Source organism: Miniopterus schreibersii (genome assembly GCF_964146895.1).
Source record: "Miniopterus schreibersii genome assembly, chromosome: 21".
In the NCBI taxonomy this organism is placed as follows: domain Eukaryota; kingdom Metazoa; phylum Chordata; class Mammalia; order Chiroptera; family Miniopteridae; genus Miniopterus; species Miniopterus schreibersii.
Genome location: NC_138123.1, coordinates 15,852,558 through 15,875,900, shown reverse-complemented (window position 1 = coordinate 15,875,900; position 23,343 = coordinate 15,852,558). Strand labels below are relative to the sequence as shown.

At 47.2% G+C, this 23,343-nt stretch overlaps 2 protein-coding genes across 9 annotated transcripts in view; both read right to left on the bottom strand.

The window, feature by feature from the left end:
• LGALS8 (galectin 8) overlaps positions 1-9,239 on the bottom strand; it is a 29,182-nt gene extending 19,943 nt beyond the window's left edge. For 4 of the 8 annotated variants that reach the window (XM_081123783.1, XM_081123788.1, XM_081123790.1 and 1 more), the window contains exons 1-3: positions 8,958-9,058; positions 7,476-7,625; positions 201-289 (exon numbers count right to left, since the gene is read on the bottom strand). In XM_081123783.1, coding sequence (XP_080979909.1) covers positions 201-289; positions 7,476-7,517 — 131 coding nt within the window. In that variant the 5' untranslated portion in view covers positions 7,518-7,625; positions 8,958-9,058. Of the gene's footprint in view, positions 1-200; positions 290-7,475; positions 7,626-8,957 lie in introns of those variants that run through there. The other 4 variants (XM_081123784.1, XM_081123786.1, XM_081123789.1 and 1 more) reach the window with 3 other exon arrangements.
• Positions 9,240-16,440: 7,201 nt separating this feature from the next.
• Positions 16,441-23,343, bottom strand: part of EDARADD (EDAR associated via death domain) — a 53,263-nt gene continuing 46,360 nt past the window's right edge. Inside the window, exon 6 of the mRNA XM_081124135.1 lies at positions 16,441-22,016. Within this exon, the coding sequence (XP_080980261.1) occupies positions 21,634-22,016 (383 nt within the window). The 3' untranslated portion in view covers positions 16,441-21,633. The remainder of the gene's footprint in view (positions 22,017-23,343) is intronic.

Genomic DNA, 23,343 nt, shown 5'->3' with positions numbered 1-23,343 from the left:
AAAATAAAATTTAAAAAACCCGAATAACCTTTATTTCAGTCACTCATTCCAATCTCGGCACCTGGGAGAGGATGCTGACGAAAGCAAGATGAGGCCTCACATACCAAAATGTCTCTCCCACATTATTTTTTTGTTATTGTCCCACAGTCACAAAGAGACAGTTTATTCATGTTCTTTTTCATCTGATATGACGATTTTACCTGTCTGAATCACCAGGAACATGCCCACGAATGACAATCAAGGTTCCAGGTTCCAACTGCTCAGGAATGGTCCCAACATAGGGGATTATCTAGGAAAAATAATTTTAACAAATGTACTTTTACATAAAACTGAAAAGCTACGTTTTTATCACATGTAAATCTCAACCTAGCACTTTCCGCGCTGTCCTCAGTATTCAAACAGCTACACAATATCTGCAGGCCTGGCCAGGTAGCTCAGTTGTTTAATGTCGTCCTGATGCGCCAAGGTTGCGGGTTCAATCCCCAGTCAGGGCACATATAAGCAGCAATGAATGATGCATAATAAGTAGAACAACGAATCAGTTTCTCTCAAATCAATAAATAAAAATTTTTAAAAACCAGCTCAACAATATTTGCAAACTGAGTTACTTGGAAAAGACAAAAGATAAATACTAGTCGCAATACTTTTTATTTCTCTGGGGGTTTTATGAAATAGAAATTCCACTCCTATTATAATTCTGGTAATAGAAAAAACAACTTGTTGCAATGGCAGCCCCTCCCCTCCTCAACGTTCCACTCAGCAGCAGAGTCAAGATGCTCCAGGCCCTAAGCCAATGCTGACCGAGGTGAGGATACTCACTGCCTGGGGAGAGGACTTATCCACACCTGAGATGCGAGTGCCGAACCTGGGCTTCCAGACTGCAACCCACAACACACTTCTGGACATCAGAGAACTCTGTGATCTTAGGATGAGTTCTGGGTGCCTGTGGATCTCTCAAGGCTATCTACCAGCTTGGGCTCCAACGGGTGTTCCCACACAGTATTTGGGTCTCAACCTGCCCACCCACCATCTAGAGCCCAGCCTTTCTGTCTGGAGCCTGACACACTCAGACCTTGTCACTCCCCTTTACCTACGGTGACTGCACGGGCTGGGGACCTGTGCTATATAGGCTGCGTCTCCTGCCTCACAACCCTCCCCCCATCTTCCACTCAGGAGCATCTGGCAAGTCTTCCACCAAGCTCATCCAAGTTATGACTTATATGCTATAATCTATCCAAGGTAGCTCTGATTGTCAGGATATAAATAAAACAAGAGGGGCTTGATGTAAATGGGTGGCTCTAGCTGAAAATCTCAGCTCAAGCACACTCCTCTCTGTGAAGCCTTTTTCAGACTCCCTGGGCCAGCTAAGAGGCCATCATAGCACTGTGTGCTCTATTGCACACATCTCTGCCTGGATTGTGAGCTGCATGGAGCAGCATGGGGTCATCACCTTTACATCCCCAGGACAGAGGTCCAGAGATGATCGATGATTACATGGTGAATGAGTGAGCTCTCACTACCCCGAAGCAGCTGCAGCAGGCCTCTCACATGCTGAGGAGCGGCAACTAAGCAGCTGCTGCACTGCTGTTGCTGCCTTAAGCAGTAAGACAGACATTTCCAAAGCCAGTTAACATGTGGTGTTATGACAACCCCAGAGGGCGGGGCAGGGAGAAGGGAAGTGAACAGAGCCCAAGTCAACAGAAACTGAAAAACACCAACAGACGTACAGAGCATGGCTGTACACAAAGCAGAGTATGTGTAAAGGGTCACACCCTTGCACTGATCTTTCGGACCACAGCCGATTCGAAAAATAGATAGCAGCATCTTCCACAGTGTAAATCTCTTAATAAAATGAGAAGTTTTTGTAACTTCAAATTTTATATATGTTCTAGTTATATTTATGCAGACTATTTAATAACACAGAAATGTTAGCGGTATAAGTATCAGTGGGAAAGCAGCTTACAAAACTATGTACAATATTATCTTAACTAAGTTAATAAACATTAAAAAGAGAAAACACTATAAAGAAATAAGCCAAAAATGATTTCTATAATAAATATATTTTTATAACCACAGATTTTTTTAAAACATGTGTTTAATTTTAGGGTTGGAAAGCTGAAAACTTTGGCCATTTGCCATTTTAATTGCCTGGATTAATGCTCTCTACTTAGTCAAGTACCCTAAATTACGTCAGTAATACTCAGCTTTTTTGGACCATGAATGAGACAAAATGCCCTGCAGCCCACTCGCTCAGCTCACAGTTATTTGCTCCTGTGAAAAAGGAAGAGAAGCAGCTGTTTTCTAGGCAACTCTAAGCTTTGGTGCTTTATGTTTCACAAAGAACTGATTTATGTAAAAAATTAAGAGATATGATCACATTGGAGACAGTACCATAAGCTTGAGCCCTACTCAGGCTTGGTGTTACTTGCCAGAACTTCCTAGCTGATTCACTTTTTTATGACTTATGTGCAAGGGTCTCCCCTAGGGAGACCACAGCTGGAAAGGAGTACGAGAGTCCTGTGCATGAGGAAAGAGGTCAATACCTGTGGAAAGACAATGAGTGGAAATGGGGTACTTCGTTTAGCTGCTCAAAATCAAATCTCTTTCCCTGCCTAAAAAAGCCCCTCCCTAGGAATACCAGCCTCATCTAGACTGCAGCGAGGGCAAGGGCCCCCGACAAAGCTCTGGCAGTCAGCACGCCCAGCTCAGACGTGAAGGTAGTAGTAGTGACAAGAAGCCAGAATCATGCAGTCTTCTCTCTGGCAAGGTGGTAGCGGCTACATCTAGGGTCAGCGGTGGCTACAGATGTCTCTTCCTGGGAACAGTCCTACAGTACACTGCTGGGTGCTGTCTGTGACTCGCTGGCAAGCCTGGTTCTTCAGTCCTGCTAGAGATTCTGAGGACTATTCATTATCATTTCATAAATTTTCTTTTCAGCAGAGACTGGCTTCTGTGCTTGCAGCTACAAACCCTAATTTAACATCTGAAATAATGGGGCAGTGTGAAATAAATGTGTCAGAAAAATGTATAAAGAATCCTAACTGAGCTGGCCAAAGAAAGGTAATGAAAGAGGTGTGATCTGAGCTGGGAAAACAGTGTTAGGCAGACAAAGTCAGTCAGTTCAGGTAGAAATATAAGTCTACAAAAGCAGAGGCAGGAAAAGACAAAACATATTTGGGAGACAGTACTAAGGAGCAGTGAAAGACAGAGTCAGGATCAGATTTCAGAGTGATACAATGAAAGTGGGGTTTGGGACAACAGTCCAGTGGGCAGGGCATTACCTGGAGACAGTATTTCCAATAGGCAGACGTAAGGCGACAATGACGTATCCTGGCTGATGCAGGACACACTGGGGGAGAGGTCACAGGAGACAGACAAAAGGTATTTCAAAGGAAATTATCTATATAGGGTTAACATCTAAAATGGTAAAACGGGAGGAAATAGATTTCTGATGGAAGACGAGTTTAATTTTGAACACTTTTAATGAGAAGGGTTGGTAGGACAATAGGAGCAAACAGAGTGGAAGACATAGGAGATTCAGGACCACACAGAGTGGCCAAAACTCATCCTTAAAGGTCAGAGTAAAGATGATTATAACAAAGAAGATAAATTGAGAGGAAGAGTCAGGGAAAAAGCCTCAATAGTTTGTAAAATTAGGGGGTGTGCAGAAAAGAGTGAACAAAGCAAACCTGACTGCTATCCTTGGAAGGCCTTCTTACAAGGCTGGCTCTTGACTTACTGATGTCTAGGAACTTGGAATTTGGGAGAGCACCCACCACCCTAACTGATAAGGGTAGCTCACTGCACCTCAACTGTCTGTGCAAACAACATGGTTTATGCTAAAATCTGCTTCCTTGGGGAGTCTAGAATTTTGGTACGTGGTGGGCAACCTACGTGACCAGCCCCCAGTAAAAACCCTAAGAGTGAGCCAAGGAGCTTCCCTGGTAGGTAGTATTTCACACGTGTGCTGGGGTTTGAGCGCCCCTGTGACTCCACTAGGAGGTTCCCCTGGCCTTTGCCCTATGAGCCTCTTCCCTTTATTATTCTGCTCCAGATCCTTTCACTGTAATAAACCACAGCCATGAGTATGACTCTATGCTGGTGAATCAAAACTGGGGTGTGTTGGAAACTTCAAAATGGGGGGTGAGAAGAGACAGAAGAGAGAAGGATCAGGCATATCAAGGAAGCCAATTTTAATAAGGGGGGACTGGCAATATCGTTAACATGGAAAAATAAGCAAGACCAAAAAAATAAAGTGGGTATCATATCTTCTGACCCAATGATTCTACTTTGTAAAAAATGTAGGATTTATCTATGAATTATTGGCACATGCACACAAAGATTCACATACAAGGATGTACATCATAGCACCGGATACAATCACAAAAGGAAATAGTCCTTTAACAGGGGACTGGTGAAATACGATACATATGTATGTAAATACACACAATGAACTAATTATGCAGCCATTAAAATAAGTGAGATTCTAAACGTGCAGATATCTCCAAAAGATGTAAATGGAAAAAAGCAGGGTGTAGAACATATTATTTGATACATGAATGTAAAGAAACAGGATATCTAAAAGGTGATACATACAATGGACATTCACATACATCCTCAGGAAAGACATACAAAACACTGGTAGAAAATGATCACCTTTGGGGAGGGGAACTGAGCACCAGGGTAGAAAGAAAATTTGCTTTAATGAAAACTCTAAACAATGTTTGAATTTTTAATAATGAGTTACATGTTTTCTTTATATTTAAAAATAATAAAAAGGAAAAACCACTGGGTTTGACATGAATGGATTTCTAATTTTCAAGAGAGATTATCTTCAAATTATCGAGGGCTTGGTCACCTGGGAAGCGGCGGAAGTTAAAGGCAGAAGGATACTGACAGAAATGCAAAACTGGAAAACCACAGAGGGGAAGTGGGTTCAGGGAGAAAGATGCAAGTTTAGTTCTGAACACACAGTCTTGAAAGGTTGGCAGGGCATCTGAGAGCTGGAAATTCACCTCAGATGAAAGGCCAGAACTATAAACAGATTGTAAACCTATTCAAAAGAACTAAAGGTGATTAGGGAAGACGTGAAAAAAAGAGAGAAGGTGAAGACAAGAAAGCAATTACAAATAAGTAAAAAATCAGAGGGCTGAGCTGTGTTAAGAAACTCAAGGCAGCAGAAACTGACTCTCAGGAAGGTGGTCAAAGAACAACGGAGCAAAGGCTGGAAGGAACCTCGAAGGTTAAAAAGGAGATTTTATTGTTTTGTGGTTTAAGATTAAATTGAAGGGAGACAGGGAGGTATTTAGACTTCTAAGGAGAAAGGAAGCAAGGTTGCTAAGGAAACTGGCCTGATGAGCTTTTCAGCACCAGGTGGGATTAATGTTAACAACTGGTTAATTGGAGCAACAACTTAACCACAGCTTAAGGACTAATAAAATAATAAAATACATATTTAGGTAGATGCTGAGTTGTCAAACAATGTATTTCACTGAGGGCATTTCTGGTATGAAGTGAAGATACTGTCTTCCAAATTATTCACCAAATTTAAGTGGAAAGAAAATGAGCCTGACTTTCTTAAGTTTGGAAGCCTATCAAGTGAACTATCAAATGAAATATATTAAATGTGAAAAAGTACATAGGCCAGTTATACAATTTATCTTTCCAAGAAGAGGTAATATGAACAGAATCTTTCTACCACCAGTGACCAAAACTTTAGAAACATTAATAGAAATTAAAAAAATAAAAAAATAAAAATAAAAAGGTAGCAGTTGTCTTTAGAATGCTTAATAAAGAATACAGTAGAAAATCAATAAACACTTTCCCACTGAACTGATCATTAACAAAATAACCATAATGTAAGAAAAGTTTTTAAGCCTAGCTTGTACAGTATCCTAATTAACTTAAAATATCGAAGTTATTCATGGCCTTTTTTCCCCATGGTCTTTTGAATACTGCAGGGCAACTAGCTACAAACTAAACGAGCTAAAGTGCAATATGGGGACTCAATGCTATGAATATTTAACAATAAGTGAAATTTAAAGACACATCAAAATGTTGTTTTACCATTCAGGCCAGTCTTTCTACCTCTACCCTTTTGTGAGAGCTGACTATAAAACAAAGAAAATAAAAAATAAATAAAAAAGCTATGTGCTAAAAAATATTTACTTTGTAAACTTGCTATCATGAACTATCCTCAGAACAGAGAGAGGTCCTCTGGGAGCCCTGAATGCAGTTACTGCTCTAAAGCAGCATGACTTCAGGAAATAAGAATCAGTTTATTTTTGTTCCAACCCTACAGTTTGTGACTCCCAGAAGTCACAGGAGTCATCATTATGCTCATGTCAAGATATGCAGGGATTTTAACCTAGAAAATGGTTTTCAGTTTACCATTCCAATAAGGCATCTCTGTGCACAACGGCCAGCACTGACCAGTGTAACCCGACAGCCCACTCCTCCTCCTAGCTCCAGTCAAGGTTACACTTCAGTCACCCTTGGCAGGCAGCCTATTTTTTTCAAATCTCTGCAGAAAGTCAGTCTACAACTTTGAGATGCTTTTAACTCTAAGATGCATAAAGTCGTTTTTAATGTCTCTGACTTCAAATTCAGTAAGTCGTCTTTTTTAAACCTAGTACTACTGAATTATATTTCTGCTAAAATTGAGTTTGCTTTGATATGGTGGTCATACCTGATTCTTGCACAATGACATTAAAACTTAGGGGAAAAAGTTATATCTATAAACTAAATAGTGAACTCACACTAGTAAGACTGAGCTCCAAGGGCGGGTCTGTTACTTCAAGGACCCTCACCCTCCCTATTGCCCAAGAGTCTCTTTTTTTTGGGGGGGGGGGGGGAGTATGAAAAAAGCAGTAACTCTATCTCAGACCTAAATACAGGATTCAGCTCCAGATACAATGAAACTGTGTCACCACATAAAACTAAACCAAGTTCGTTACTTCCCAGGATGTACACTGAAATTTTAAGCAACTGAGCCTCAAGACCCTTAATTTTTTTCATTCTCCATCTCACCACTAGCTTTTGACATTTCCCTGCTCAAGTAACAAGCAGAATTTGAAAGGCAGAGAGAAAAACTGAGACTTCTCATGAACAGATCTAATTAAAAAAGGAAATTTAAAACCTGTAGAGTAAGAAACCCATTTTCCTTTTAAAATTATGTCTTATGATATCTGTACCCTCCTACCACCACCCACATTGGCATTCCCTCCCCTGTGGTTCCATGTCCCCATTCACAACATTCTCAGCACCTTGTGCTGTGAGGGTGACCCGTCCTCCACCAGATCCAAGGGTGGGTCTGTTTCCAGCCAGTACCCACCACAGTCCCTGTAACACAGGGTGCTTTACACACGTGTACTGAATTCTATTCCTGACGCCTTCCTACACCAATAATTACTATCCCACTGGATTTACTCTCAATCCTGCCAAAAGTAAAAAGTGATTTCTGAGAAATCAGTTACCGGGTTATAGGTGACATTCTGCAGGTTGTTTAAGGACAACATCCTTCCTTTCCACTTTACTGCTGACTGGGGTCTCTCTTCTGCGTATGATCTACAATTTCAAGCAAGTTTCATTTAAAGGCTTCCCCGATTGAAAATGAGGCCGTTGTCCTGTGTAAAATCAAAACAGAGGGAAAGAAAATGCATCATTTTTCTTCATATTATAACTATTCTTAAATTTAAATTATAAATTATTTTATCGGTATTTACCAAACAACAGGATGCTATTAGTCAAAGAGCTGACCCCAATTTTCACCTAGTGTACTTATATACTAAATAATTTTGGATTATGAATGCAGGAAATATTGGTTTAAAAATTACATCAGAAAATTTCTAACACAGAACTTATTAAAAATACTAAAACAATAGCAAATACTCCAGTACAACCATCAGATATTCATTACAGTTTTCTCATCTGTAACATGAGAAGAGCACTCCCCTCACAGCTCTGTTCTGAGGACTGAGAGAATTCGTAGGACAAGTCAGTCCCTGTGCGTTTTGGCCGTTACCGTTCATAGAAAAGACGGCTCAAGTCACAGAGGAAAAATCCAGTCTCTTGAATGTTAATAAGATGGTTTTCCCTGTGGCTAAACAAAGGGGGGCGCATCCGCCACGGCGTTAAAGACAAACGTGTGGTCGCGGTCCGGCGGGGGACGCGGGGCGGCGGGCGCAGCAGGGCGCCGGCGGGGGCGGGGCGGCAGCGGGCGCGGGGCGGCGGGCGCGGCAGGGCGCCGGCGGGGGCGGGGCGGCAGCGGGCGCGGGGCGGCGGGCGCGGCAGGGCGCCGGCGGGGGCGGGGCGGCAGCGGGCGCGGGGCGGCGGGCGCGGCAGGGCGCCGGCGGGCGCGGCCTCGCTTCCCGGCGGCGGGCGGCCGTCGCACACCCGGGCCTGGCTGACGCCGGGTGTCCGCTGCGACTTTCCACAGGGTCCGTCGAGGAAAGACGACTTAGGAACTTAGGGCGAAACCGAAACTCGAGCTTCCTGACTCGCCCGCAGTCGCGGCGCCACCTGGTCCGGTGGGAAAGCCGCGCCCCTGCGGGGTTCGCTCCCGCGCGTGACGAGCTGCGGGTCGGGGCAGGGGCGCCCAGGGCCGCAGGGAGGCCGGGCGGCTCCCGCGCCCTCCGCCCGCCCGGGCTCCCGCGCCGCCGGCCCGGGTGTCGCGGGGGCCGGCCCGCGGTCACCGACACCGCGCCTCGCAGGCAGCGGAGCCCTCGCTGCGGCTCACGGGCCCTCGGCGCGATGCGGGCAGCCTGCGCGGGCCGACGTCTAGCGGACAGTGTCTCCAGCGAGCTGGGGGCCGGCGGCCGCGGGTCTGTCGCTAAGACCCTGTCACGGGAACGGCGGCCGAGGGAGCCTCCCCGGTCGCCGGCCTCGGCTGCAGGGAGCCGGAGACGCGGCAGGACCCCCGCGCCGCAGCCCGCGGCTGACCAGACGAGCCCACCCACCTGCTGACGGGTCGCGGCGCCCGGACCCCTCCCGGCGGCCCCCGGAGCCCAGCAGCGCACTCACCGCCGGCGTCGCGGGAGCTCGGCGCAGGGGCGTGTCCCCCGCGGCGAGCCGTCCCCTTCCGGCCGGGCTTCCGGCCCGGCTTCCGGCCCGGTTTCCGCGGCTGCGGCCGCCAGGGCGCTGAGTCCGCGGCCCCGTCTCCCCGACCCGGCTCCGCACGGCCTTTGCGGACTCCGCCCGCGACCGGCTGCGTGTAACAGGCACGCGGGCGGACTCTGTCCAAAATCCCCCGGCGGCCCTGCCGCCCCCGCCCGCCGTGGGTGGGCGGAGGGAGGTGCGGGGGGAGGGCAGGCCCGCGGCTCCCGGTCGTGCGTGCCCCGTCCGCCGGGCGTCGCCGGCGCCAGCCCCGGGGAGGCTCTGGGCCGCCCTGCCCCCCGCCCGGGCGCCTGGGGCCGGAGTCCAAGCTGTGGGTCAGGCCGCCCGGCCGGAGGGCCGGTGCCGCTGCCTCACGGGTCGGGAAGGGCGGCAGCGCGGCCGCCTGGGCCCCGCCCCGGCCACGTGGTCTCCGACCCGCAGCCCCAGCGCGTCCGTCGCCAGCCCTGTGCGCGTTGCGGGAGACGCAGGGAGCACGAGTGGGGCCCCCACGACTACGAGTTGGACCCGCTGCCGTGGGAGCTTCGGAGAGAAGCAGCCCCCGGGCGGCCGACCGCCGGCTCGCGCTGTTCCCGTCTCTGCCCGGCTTCCGTCCGCGTTCGCTTAAGGGACACGCTTTGGTGTCACCGCGATGGGCCGTCCTGTAGGTTTAGTGTCCACGGAGGTTCCTGACACGGCCCACGCAGTGAACCAGGCCCGCGGCCCTGCGCCTCCCCCGCCCGGGCTCCCGGCTCTGCGTTTCCGCGCCGGCGCCGCTGTGGGCACGAGGGGCAGCCTGTGCGTGACCCGCACGCCGAGTGAGCGGGACGCTGCGGGCGGGAGGCGCGGCCTGTGCGTGACCCACGCGCCGAGTGAGCGGGATGCTGCCGGGGGAGGGGGGCGGGGGGGCGCGGCCTGTGCGTGACCCACACGCCGAGTGAGCCGGCGCTGCGGGCGGGAGGCGTGGCTGTGCGTGACCGACGCTCCTAGTGAGCAGGATGCTGCGGGCGGGAGGCGCGGCCTGTGCGTGACCCACACGCCGAGTGAGCCGGACGCTGCCTGTGCGTGACCCACACGCGGAGTGAGCCGGCGCTGCGGGCGGGAGGCGTGGCTGTGCGTGACCGACGCTCCTAGTGAGCGGGACGCTGCGGCCCGGAGGCTCCAGCGCCCGTCCCCAGGCTGAGTGGGAGCAAACGCGCGTGTTCTGCTGGGTGCGTGGCCCCGAGTCAGGGCCAGGGTGCGATGCTGTTGAAGAGATTCCTGATTAGAAGACGCGCAAGTCCCGATAACGTATTTAGAAATGACCCTCTTTGGTCCGTTTTAAGGAGGTCAGCATATTTTTTATGTCATTCGAAATCAACAAGTTCGTCCTGAATGCCCGCCGGGACCGGGCACAGTGACAGGCGTTCCGGGGACACACAGGGCTTCTCCGGCGGGGTACCCCCGGCACCCCGCGGAGGCCGCTCTGCAGACCGGCACAGCCAGCGCGCTGTGCCGCACACGCACGCCTGTGATAAAGCCCGCAAAGGAGGCACCGTCGGAGACGAAAAACAACCAACAATAAAATGGATCAGTTACAACCAGGCCGCAATGAAAGACTAGAGTAAGGGCGTCGGCCATCACGCGACAGTCGGTCAGATAAGGGAGGTGGCTGCCAGGTGACCGGCAGGGACGCTGGACAAGGGGACAGTCACACCCCGGGCAGGACGGAGTAAGACGCCTGGAGCTTGCGTCATGCTCCTGAGAACCTCATGCAATTTAAAATTTATGAAATGTCTGTTTCTGGAACTCGCCATTCAATATTTTTGGACCACAGCTGACAGCAGGTAACAAACCACAGATAAGGGGAAGCGACTGTACTTGCCTCACGGGACCCTTCTAGATGCAGAGAAGAGACATAAATATTTCGAAACCCTCCATCACTTCTTTGTGTCACTGCAAGAGCCTCCTAATTGCCTCCCTGCTTTTGCCCTTGCCCCCTGCAGCCTGTTCTCAACCAGCAGCCAGAGGCGTGATGACAAAGCATAATCCGCACGATGCTGCTGCTCCTGAACCTCCCACTAGCTTTGCTCCTCCACTGAGCCAAGAGCCAAGTTCTTACAGGAGCTCTTCACCGCCTGCCCCCCACCCCCACACTCTCGGGCTTCCTTTCCTGCTCCCTTTCCCCTCCTTCGGAGGCAACCACGCTGGCCTTGGCCCTCCACGGCCAGCTCGTCACTCCCGCCTCCGCCTTGGGTGTTTCCCTGCCTCCTTCCAGGCTCCCACATACCGGTTCCCTGAGGCTCTTCCTGGCCCCCGTATTTAAAATGACGAAACCCTCCTGAAACACACAATCCCTACCCCTCGTCCTTGCTTTATTTTTTTCCAGCGCTTGTCATAGTCTAATATGCTATATAATTTACCTTTTCATTTTATGGGACTTCACCCACCCGAGTATAAGCTCCAGTGTTTAACTGTTCTCACCTCAGCGGAACTTACACGCCCGCGTGACACACAGATGGTGGTGTGTTTCGAGATTAAGGGAGGATGGTGGAATCGGGAGCACTTGGGTGGCCACCTTAGTAGGGTGCCAGGGGAAACCTCTTGGAAGAGGTGAAGTTTAAGTTGCTGGTGAATGGAGGGAGGAGGCAGATGAAGATCTGGGGAAGGGCATTCTAGGCTGAGGGAACATTTAGTGCCAAGAACCCAAGGCTCCTGCACGTTTAGTGCCCTCGGGAACAGAGGCTGGTTGTACAGCTGGAGCTAGACAAGGAAAGACTGGTCTGAGATGAAGTCAAGGAATTCAATGGCGTCACCTAGGAGAGTAGCTAGCTGGACAACTGACCTAGGACTTAAGACCAGAAAACCCAGGGAGACTGAGGAGGGGCAGCCATGGAGACCTGCTGAGAGGTGTCAGAAGACAAAGTCTTGAGAAAGAACGGCCAACTGTGCCAAATGCTGCTGAGAAGTCAAGGAACACAGAAGTACCAACGACTTAGAAACACGAGTGACTGAAAAACACTTGTGACTGAAGTGGGCTGGGAAATGCGAGGTGAAGAAATGGTGGGAATAATGACTACATATTTTAGGAAGGTTTGCTGTGGAGAGGAGCAGAGTGTGGAAGCCAAGGAAGCAGGGTAAAGGGGAGATTTTTATTTTGTTTTTATTTTTGTTTGTTTTAAAGACAGAAGATACCACAGCGGTGCCTTTTAGACTTTTTCCAAGTAAGCTACAAGAGGGACTACATTTACACTGCGACTGGTTACATACATAACTTAAAATTATGGAAACTAAAATTTCACAAAGCAATACTCTTGTTATGTGTGAAGCATTCTAACTTTACATTTAAAAATACTGCTTATAACCCACTAAAATATTTGCAAGTCCCACCAATGGGTCATGACCTTACTTGAAAAACAGGGTTGGTGGAGTATTGGATGGAACTGGCTCATACCACCTGTGAGAGCCAATTATGCATCTTGAAATTGGCCAGGATGGGAGTATTTACACCATGGAAATGGATAACTGCTACAATTTAGAGCTGCTTGCCCCCCCTCCCACGCCAGATGTTAAACATTTACCAAGACACTGCTAACTGTGCTCATGTGAATGATCCTCTCCCACATCCAACACCAGCACTACCAACCTCTTTTTTCACCCCCAAGACGCCTTATGTTCAGATTCAGCAGGCTTACCTCTTATGTTCTACAGGATCATGTCCCAAATCTAGTCTTTTCAGGTGTGAGAATCAAGCTTCTAGAACTATGGTTTTGTCATAAAATAAAAGAATCTTGGAGATGGGAGAGATCTTCAGAGTGCAAATTAACTCATCCCAATGGCTCAAAGAATGAGATACTGTCCCATTTTTTAAAAACTTTTCTTGAATGGCCTGGCAGCCTATAGCATGTTAACCAGTGAATGTGTATTGTTATTTGACATGAGAGAAATATTTCTGAAATTAGGTAAATTTAAAAAGTCAAAACAAGATTGAATACTATAGAATAGAAAGGAAAAAAAAAACTTTAAATAGGTGTATTCCAGCAGACCAGGCAGCATGCTAGGCACTATAGATACAGTAAGTAAAAAACAGCTTTCCTAGAGCATAATCTAGTGGGGGTTCGATTTTAAGTAATTACATATATTTTTAAAAGAGTGATGTTAGAAACTACTAATCATTATAATCTTGGTTCCTGCAAAATTGCTGAGATTCTTAATACCAGTAAAAGGCCTCCTTCAGCAGCCGTCTAAGGGCTTGGCCAGCCCTCGTTGCACATGGCACTCCCCTGCCAGCTCGTATTGACACAGCTCATTGTAAAATAAAGTGACAAGTGACACCTCAAGGGAAGAATTTGTGACAGGTTGAAGCAAGCAAAAAACCCAGGTGGTTTATCCAAATTAAAAAATGTTATTGAGTCCAAATACTTATTTAAAAACGTTATTTTGGAAGTTTTAAAACATAAGTAAAGACTGTGATGGGTCTCCATCTGCATTTTGTCCAGCTCTAGCCATGACCAGTGTGGCCCATCTGCTTCATCTTCATCCCACCCAGACCCTCCCACCACTGGCTCATTTTGAAGCAAATCTCAGGCTTCATTTAATCTATAAAAACTTCAAAACTGGTCTTTAGACCTACCTACAGGTTTAATAAGACCTGGTTCAATTTTTTGGCCAGAAGATTTCAACAGTGGTATGTACTCCCAGGCGCAGGTCATCAGGAGGCACTTGCAGTCTGGTCTTTCTTTGTATGATATCACGACTGGTCAGTGGTTTCAGCTGTTGTTAGCCTGATCCACCTATTACAAAGTTTTCATCGCCTTTGTACCAGAGTTTTAGCAGCTAGCTGTTGATGGTCATTGCCTAGATCCATTATGTCATTAGGAATTGAAAAATGGTGATATATAAATTCTATCATATTTAATTCTCCTATAAGGAAATACTGTTTCCTTCGTTAACTATTCGATGACTCCACGGTGAAGTTTATGCCAGGAAGGCAGGGCAGATGCTTGATCCTTTCTCTGTACTTAGGGGTTTTCTTAATAAGTTGGTTCCACATTTTCTGGTTCACCCACAAAAGATGGCCAATAAGTTGGTTTAAAAAAAATCATAATGAATTCATGAAAATTAATATATTTAATGTGTTTCTTTTTTTGGTACTTAAATTATCCCATCTTTAACCCTTTGACTCACCTCAGTGTTTTTTGGACACAAATCTTAATTTCCTTGCTTTCTGGTATGACAAGATGTCCTAAGCTATCATTTTTATTTCCTGCCAAACCTGGGCTTCGCAATTTCTCCAAGGAAACTTTTGGTGGGAAATGGTATACAGAGACCACAATTTTGACTAGGGATGCTCGTGGCAACTGGGTTGGTTTCTAAGCTTCCTCAGTGGGTGGAGCTAGAAAAATTTGTTTTAAATATCTGAGTTTCTACTTATTTCTTTTCATTCAATTCAGGGTTACAATGTTTTCATTTAGCTTTTTAAAATTTATATTTATACCTCATTTTTCTTATAAAAATCTTGATTTCTAACAACATTAACAATTACTTACTTGCTTTATCCCATTATATATAATAGTTTCACGATAAAAAGATAAATATTATCATAACAATGTAATTACGAAACAAAATCAAGGTTTATTTGCAGCTTTCTGTCTTTAGGCTATATCTCACAAGAAATAATCAACTGTTTATGTTCTAAAACATGAAAATACTATCCAAAGCGATCTATAAATTTATTGCCATCACTCAAAATCCCAACAGCCAATTCACAGGGAATCTCAAGGGGCCCCAAATAACCAAAAGTCTTGAAAAAAACAAAAGTTGGAGCTCCCCCATTTTCTGATTTCAAAATATATGACAAAGCTAGTCAGCAAAGTAGTGTTGTGCTGGCAAGAAGACAGATAGACCAACGAAACAGAATAAAGAGCCCTAAAGTGAACTCCCTTATAGGTGATCAATGATCTTCAACAGAGATGACGAAGCCACTCAATGGGAAAAGGCCAGTCCCTTCGACAGGTGGTGCTGGGGAAAATGGGTGGACAGCCACATGCGAAAGAGTGAAGTCTGACCCTTATCTTACACCACATACAAAAATTAAATGGGCTAAATATCTAAACATAAAATCTAAAACTATAAAAATTCTAGAAGGAAATATAGAAGGAAAACTTCATGACATTGGATTTTGGCAATGATTTCTTGGAAATGGCACCACAAGCACAAATAACAAATTTAAAAATAGATGAACAGGACTACATCACACCTAAAAATTCTGCGCATAAAGGACACAGTCAACAGAGTGAAAAGGTCACCTATAGAATGGGAGAAAATATTTTGCAAATCTTTATCTGATAAGGGGTTACTATCCAGAATATATAAAGAACTACTACAACTCAATAGCAAAAAACAACCCAATTCAAAAACGTGCAAAGGACTTTACAGACATTTCACCAAAGATGATGCACAAACGACCAAGTATATGAAACATGTTCAATATCACTAATCATTAGATAAATACACATGAAAACCACAGTGATGTACCGCCTCACATTCACTGGGAAGGCTCTTATAAAAAATAACATGTTGGCAAGGACATGGGGACGTCAAAGTCAGTGCACAGGGCTATGCACTGAAGCATTACTTATGGGAATATAAAGTGCAGCTGCTGTGGAAAGCAGTATGGAGGTTCTCCAGAAAATTAAAGATAGAGCTGCCATAGGACCCAGCAATCCCACCCTTGGGTATATGTCCAGAGGAACTGAAAGCAGAATCTGGAAGAGGGATTTTTATACCTGTCATAGCTGCATTGTTCACAATAGCCAAGAGGTGAAAACCACCCACGTGTCCATTGACAGATGGGTGGATAAACAAAATGTGATACTTACATACAATGGAATATTATTCAGCATTAAAAAGGAAGGAAAACCTGCTACGCATGCTACTACGGAGATGAATCTTGAAGACATTATGCTAAGTGAAATAAGCCGGTCACAAAAGGGCAACTACTATATGATTCCACTTATATGAGGTGTCTAAAGTAGTCAGATTTATAGACACAGGAAGAGTGGTAGTTGCCATGGGCGGAGGGGGGAGGAAATGGGGAGTTAATGGTACAGAGTTTTAGTTTTGAAAGATGAAAAAGTTCTGGAGGTCTGTTGCACAACAGTGTGAATACACTTGTTATTGGACTGTACACCAGGAACGTCTCTCATGTATGCAATGACTCTCCCAAGTCCACAGGCTCCTTGATGGTGGAAGGTGTTGCTTGTCTTTGCCTCCTCAGTGTCCAGGACACATTTTAGAAATTCACTAGACTTCTGATCGACCAATAGAATCAATGGCTGTGTTAGAATCTACATAAAAGCACCAATTAGAGATAGTGGTTGACATCAATCTTTAATTTTGTAGCACCTATTATAACATAAAAATAATCTTTATTTCTAAGAAAAATATAAAATCATACAGGAGATCAAATGAAGGCAGCTTAAAAAGTATAACATTAAGATATATAAACACAGAGTATTACAAAAATTCAGTAGTCCAAAAGCATTGCCTTCAATGGCTGAAGAAAAGTCATCCACGGGGCTTCTGAGGACACACATCCAAGGAAAACGGTCACTGCTGTCACATACAACAGAAGAGCATGGCTCGGCTTAGCAAGTCATGGGGAGCTACCCTCTTATATTTCCAAAAGGGGCGGTAAACAGTACTTCAAGCTGCACCTCAATTTAAATATAAGGTTGATTCTGGGAGGCACGGGGGCCGAGGGTCTTCCTGTAGTGGGGAGACCACCAGGTACGGCACCCGCTCGCCTGGCGCTCCAGCGAACCAGCCCAGGGCCGAGCATCACGGCCACGATGCTCTACACACCAGGGAAGAGAGACTTGCCCTCCTGCCTGCGTAGCGGGGTGCACAGGGTTCCGAGGGGAGCCCGAGCTCCCACGGAGCAGACGGTCTCGCCAATTCTTTAGACGCATGTCATTATGTAGTTTCCGTTACAAGGGTAGAAAACAATTTTAACATTATTAAGCCCAAAGTGTCATTAACTATGAAAGACAATCCCACAAACTGCCTCTGCATGCGTAGGTGAAAAGGGGAAGCGGGTGCCGGCCTGTAGTGGGGAGAGAAGGCCATAGGCATATGGAGGGAATCCGACGGGAGAAATGAGCGAAGGGCCTAAAGTAAGCAACAGGAAGAGCAGAAGCAGGGACGCAGGAGAGGAAAAGCGTACAACAGGCAGGGCCGAGACTAACAACGCTGCAAGGAGGATAGCTGGGCTCAAGACTAAGTGAAGCATTTCTTCATCTGGAACAGGGGAAAGGAAGTGTGCTGGACCTTATTTATTACTGTTGCATTGGGAAGAACATGTTTTTATGTATGTATCAGAGAGGAAGAGGGAAAGCTGGTGCTGCTGGTCCACGTGCACTTACCCGCGGGGGTCAGAGCCGAGCCAAACTGAAAGGGACAGACCAAGTGTCCACAATGGCCAACCATAGGTCTGCATGGAGGAAAGGCCCCACCGAGTGTTTAAAACAACTGCCAGAGTACAGAACTCTGTACAGTTGACTGCCACACACTGATCTGAATGATGGGTGACATGATGTGGGCACCTGCAGGGGACTGGAGCCCTCACTCGACGTACCCTGCCCAGTTATGAAACAGCTGTGCAGTGCCTATTTTTTTTAGCATGGCTACTTGTAAGGGCTATCTCAGTGCTGTACTTTTTAAGCTTTTAAACATACAACCAATAACTTAAAAAGTTTGTTGCTAGGCTGGTCCTGGACGGCGGCCAAACCCGAAAGGCGTGCGGGCCTCGTGCTCCAGCAGAGGGCAGCACCGCAACGCAGCTGCTGGGAAGGAACCAGGCACAGCATCTTTCGTGTTACCACACATTTCCTATAGCACTGAATAATTGTTATTTAGTGTCACACAAATGGGGGGCTCGTTCATAGGGTTATCTTGAATATTGATGGCCAATCCTAGCACACAAATTAAGCCCTAACAATTCTGAATCTTAAAATTTGGAATAACGTGCCTTATTTGAGACCCCTCCTCTTATGAGTCTTCCTGTGTCTCCGCGTCCTGGGGGTGGGGAGTCTAAGGCAGCTTAGCTTTCGCTCCCCTGCATGTGGTGATTTTCTACTGCAACCGAATAAAATGCACGTTACATTGAGCCTCGTCATATAACACTGCGGTGGGAGTTCTGTTTAAAAGAATTTCACTTTAGAGATTTCATCCGACTCAGCATAAGCGCTTTAGTCCACAGTGTGGCCAGTTGAACATGGATCCCTACAGAGAGCACTGAGCAAAGCTCTTTTGTATCAATGAGCTTCAACTGTAACAGTTTCATCAGTCAAACTTTTCTTCCTTCTCACTCTTGCCCTTGTAAAGCCTCAGCCTATTTACCTTATTACAGTATTTGCTATAAATTAACTTTTAAAAAAATATTTGGGTATTTACACAACTGAGTTCTAGTGCTACTGCAGTTGATAATTGCTCTGCAATTTCTGTATGTAACACAGATAAAAGCCATCCTACATTTACTCAAAGTCTAGTCTGAATGAACTTTATTTTTTAAAATCTTTTGGTTAAATCTCTCCCTACTAGCATCATTGGCAATACGTGCAAATAACGGCAGAGTCAAACCGAAACAGCACAGCCCCCCACACGGGCATTTCCCCCAGGCAAGTATAACAGGAATCTGTGGCTTTCATAGCCAGGGCTATGAAATCATTAGCCCTCAGGACTTTGGAAATAATGATGCCAAATGGGGAGATGAGCGGGTGATGCTCTGTGGTCGCACAGTTTTCCTGTGTCTCCTGAATTTAAAGATAAAGGGGCACACTCGGCTCTGCCCACACAGACCCGCCTGAACTCATTTCTCACCAACTTGAAGATAAGTCTGCTGACAGGAGGAACAGCTACCTGTAAGATGCATATGATGATACGTTCCCTGAAAAGTCAGTTTGGAGATTGGAATTTTGAGTTTGGAATTCTGGAAACATGTCCCACAGAAGCAGTGCCAGCAGGGACCAGCGTTCCCCAGCCAGCCCACAGCCCGCAGAGCTTTCAGTTCACAGACTGTGGAGTACAGAAGGACAGCTCTGTAGAACCTCACTGCCATGTGTAACAGCGTTTCCAGGGAAGATTCCCACCACATTTTCCAGATTTAAAATCTGAGACAGCAGGAACTTAAAAAAAAACTATTTGCAGCTGTGGTCCTATTGGAGGGGTTGGCAGCCCACCTCCCGGAGCTGCTGGCCAACACCAAGAGTGGCTTTCAGGGAGCGGGGCCTCCACTGAGCTGGGAACTTGGTAGGAGCCCAGGGCCGCCGGTGGGGCAGCAGGGGCCAGGGCAGGGTGGTGGCGTGGGTGTTATTTCCTCCCTCTCCTCCCTCAGGGTGCCCTTTGTCAGTGGATGTGGAGGGAGCCTCTGGAAATGGGAGCCCTTGCCACCCCCCTTGTGGGAGCGATGGCTGGGTGGGGTGGAGGTACCACCTGCCCTCCTATTCTGGCTCTGTTTGGGGGAGGCCCGGGCCCCAGGTGGGAGGAGGAAGGAGCAGGGTGAGGAAGGGAGCAGAGAGGGGTTTTCCCTCCCATCCTCTCTCCTCTCCCCTCCTGCCTCTGCTGGTCACAGGCGCTGCAGGCTGCTGTGGAGTTGAGGTGACGTCTGCCTGGGTGGCCATGGGGGAGGGAATGTGAAAGGAAGGAGCAGAGGGAGTTCCCCAGCAGCCTGGGGACGGAAGGGACTTTCTGGTGGCGCCTGGCTAGGCAGCAGGTAGAACATTTGTCAGGCTGGGACCCACTCCTTATATCCCAAGGGGGTGTCAGGACACAAGGAGTGATGACCATCTGGTACCAAGCGACACTAAATAATCACAACCCTTTTAGTTCCAAATCCCTAAAATGTCTATAATGAATGCCTAAAGCTCATCTGTTTTCCCACAGTAAATTTGGCCTTGAGAGCATGGCACATAAAATCGTTTCCTGGGCGATTGGAGCCCCTGTACAGTGCCTGGAACATGGCCGAGAGTAATACTTAACAACCACTTCATTGGACACCAATGTGCAAAAATATCTATTTTTTAAAACTCTACATTTTACTACTGGCTATCAGTTGTCTTGCAATAAACCTGACATTTATCTGATAAATCTGGCAAGGAAAGATGAGCGGGGGTGCCTGACCCGGAATCAGAGGTGAAAAGTCTCCAGAGTTTCTAGTCCAGAGTCTGCATCTGATGGTGAGGCTGACTTTCCATTATCGCAACCTAACAAAAACCCCTGTAACCATTCGCGGGAAGAATGCTGCTGACTTAAAAAATAACTTTTTTTTGGGCTAATACTAATCTTTCTTATACTCCAATCAAAGTTAACTCATCATTTTTGCTTATTTTAATCAGGGATTTACACAGAATCCCCCACTCCCTGTTATTGAACAAAGTGCCTTAATTTTCTAAAACCACAGCCAAACCTAAATAGCACTTTTATGAAATTGTCAAGCAAACCAAGGCTTCTCCCCGCCCAAATCCTAGAGTATCTGGTCTCTCCAATGACAAACCCTTCTATCTCCCACGATTTCCCTCCCCCGTGATCATCAAATAAGAGCATTAGAAGCTCTTTGGACACAAGTTTTCACTTGGTTTAGAATCTGGATTGTGACGCACACCTTCCCTCCCAGCAACACCACTGAGGGTCCCCCTTGCTGGCTAAGCCGCTGTGTAGTGCCGCTGGCTGTTTTAAGCTGGGAGAGTAAGCGCTGGAGAGACTGGGGCATGCCTACGGGCCAGGTGATTTGTATTTCTTTATTAACAGAGCTTCATCTCAGGGGTGAGACGGCCAACCTTATGTAAAAAATGTAAAAGTAAATTTTAAGCGAATTTTTTAAAGCCATGGGTGACCAAAGGGCATTCTGCGTCCTCTCGTCAACACGAGTCCGACATCCCACGTTCCTTTTACCCAAGAACTCCTGACTCTGCCCTCCCAACGACCATCCATTTTTGTACTGCTCTCAAAAGTACTCGAGCAAATGACATTTTGATAGTGCACAGATGATAAAGGCATTTGAATAAAAAGAGGGCACCTGTGTTCTGAAAGGTATCACCACATAATTCACCAGGAACTTTATAACAAAAAGTAACACACAGACCCACCAGGCTAACTTCTCGCTGTTTTCTTCTGAGCCGTGGGCCACTGGCCGTGAAGGAGCCTACGGACAAGGACTGCTTGGGGCCGTCACAGTCTGAGTTCCTACTTCAATCGTCGGCAGAATTTTGGGAGAGGATAATTTTATTTTCATCACGGCATGAATCCATTCTGATGGTAGGCTGTGGCCTACAAAATATTTCTCCCAATTCCAGATTCAAATATTAAATTAAAACATGTGCAAAATTAAACAAACGAAAATCCGCCACCAAAACATAACCTACCCCTCCCCAAAACCATCAGCTTGGGGAAAACCAGTGTCCACTGTTCCACGTCATTACCCTAAAATCTTGAAAAAGAACAGATTCACATTGCTCCCTGGCCTGGGCTGTTTCAATGTTCAAAGAGGCCGAGAGGAGCAGAGGTCTAGAAGTTCCTGGGGTGGTCTCCACGCCCCCGCTTGGGCCACTCCTCATCCACCCACCTGCGCAGCACGCGCTCCACGTCGGCGCGGTGGTACAGCCTGCAGAGCTCCATCAGCTGGCCCACCGTCCTCTGGCTGTTCCGGAGCAGGAACTCCAGGGTGGGGCTCTGGGGCCTCTGCTCCAGGAAGTACAGCTCGTCGAAGGGCATGCCCCACTTGCTGGCAAAATTCCTCCAGTTTTTCACTGTCGGGTGACACGGGTCCAGCTTTATCCTGATCACGTCGAGCAAGTCCTGGTCGTTGAGCAGGTCACTGATGGTGGGGGCCCGGAGCAAGCAGGAGGAGCAGGTGCAGTTGTCCTGGCAGGACTCGACCTTGCTTACATCTGGGGAACAAACAGGACAGTGTGTGTCAGCAAGAGGCCGGGACACCTCACCTCCTCAGTCCCTTACTTTCCATCTGAACTGTCATAGTCGGTGACTACGACTCACTCCATGATGGGCTCTCTGTAGCCAAGGGCAGGCTGGACTTGATAAACAAGGCCCGTTTCCCTTTCTTTCTGAGACTGTTTTCAACGTGCAACTACAGGCCAGAATGAGCCCAGCGGGGTCGGACTGCCAGCCGGAGCAAACCAGCTCCCACTCGCCCCGACCTCAGCCCTCAGCCCTTCCAAGGCAGAGTCAGCCCTGACAGTCTCAGTGCCAAGCGCAGCACGTCCGGGTGTGAAAGGTTGCACAAGTCTTCAGAAGGTCTTTGAACACACACTGAAAACTGGAATATCCACTCCATACACATATTTGAAAATGAGTGGTAACTGATAATACCAGAAAGCTTGTTTTTTAAATGTAGGGTCACCTTACCATCCCTTTGCCTTTATCTGTGTTTTCTTCACCCCTGGGGCTGCCTCTGAAGTGGAGCCAACACCCCGAGGTGTGTGCAGGGGGTCAGAGCTGAGGCCCACGGAGCAGAGCCCCGCCCCAGCCCGGCGGCGGGCAGCTGCAGCCTCGGTTTGGCGCTCAGAGCACCTTATGTTAGGAGGAGGGAGCTGGCAAGTCCTTCATAAGAAGGCTGTGGGCGGCGTCTGCGCAGTGGGGCCACCTGAGTGACTTGCCTTCTGTGCCAGCACGGGGCCTCCTGACCCCTCTGACAGAGCTTAACAGCCACAGGCCACACGGGAGACCACTGGCCTGGAAAATCCTGGGAAGTCGCCGTGACCTCAACCACACTAAGCTGTGGACTTCCCAATTTAGAAAAAGGAAGTCACTTTGCTGATGGTTTAGGTTGAAAACCAGCAATTTGGGGGCAAGTACATATTAATAGGTAACAAGAGCTATGAAAATTAGGCCCCTGCCCTTTGACCTACGAATCTAACTTCTGAGCGTCCAGCCCGAGGAGATCATCGGAAATGTGTGCGTATGGGAACCTTTTTATTACAAACGACTGACACGGCATGACTGTCCTCCTGATGGAATGTCATCTACGGAAGTATGAAGACCAGGCAGCAACCTACAGCACGCGTGTGCACAACGGCACGTGAAAAAACGCCCGAGGCACAGCACACATGTACTATGGTTAGAATATTGAAAACTGTTAATATTACCATGGAAGGAAATGTACAAAAATAATAATAGCTATTGCATTGATATGGCGGGATTTTGTTTATATTTTCTAAACTTTCTCCAGTGGTGAAAACCATATATTTATGTGACAAC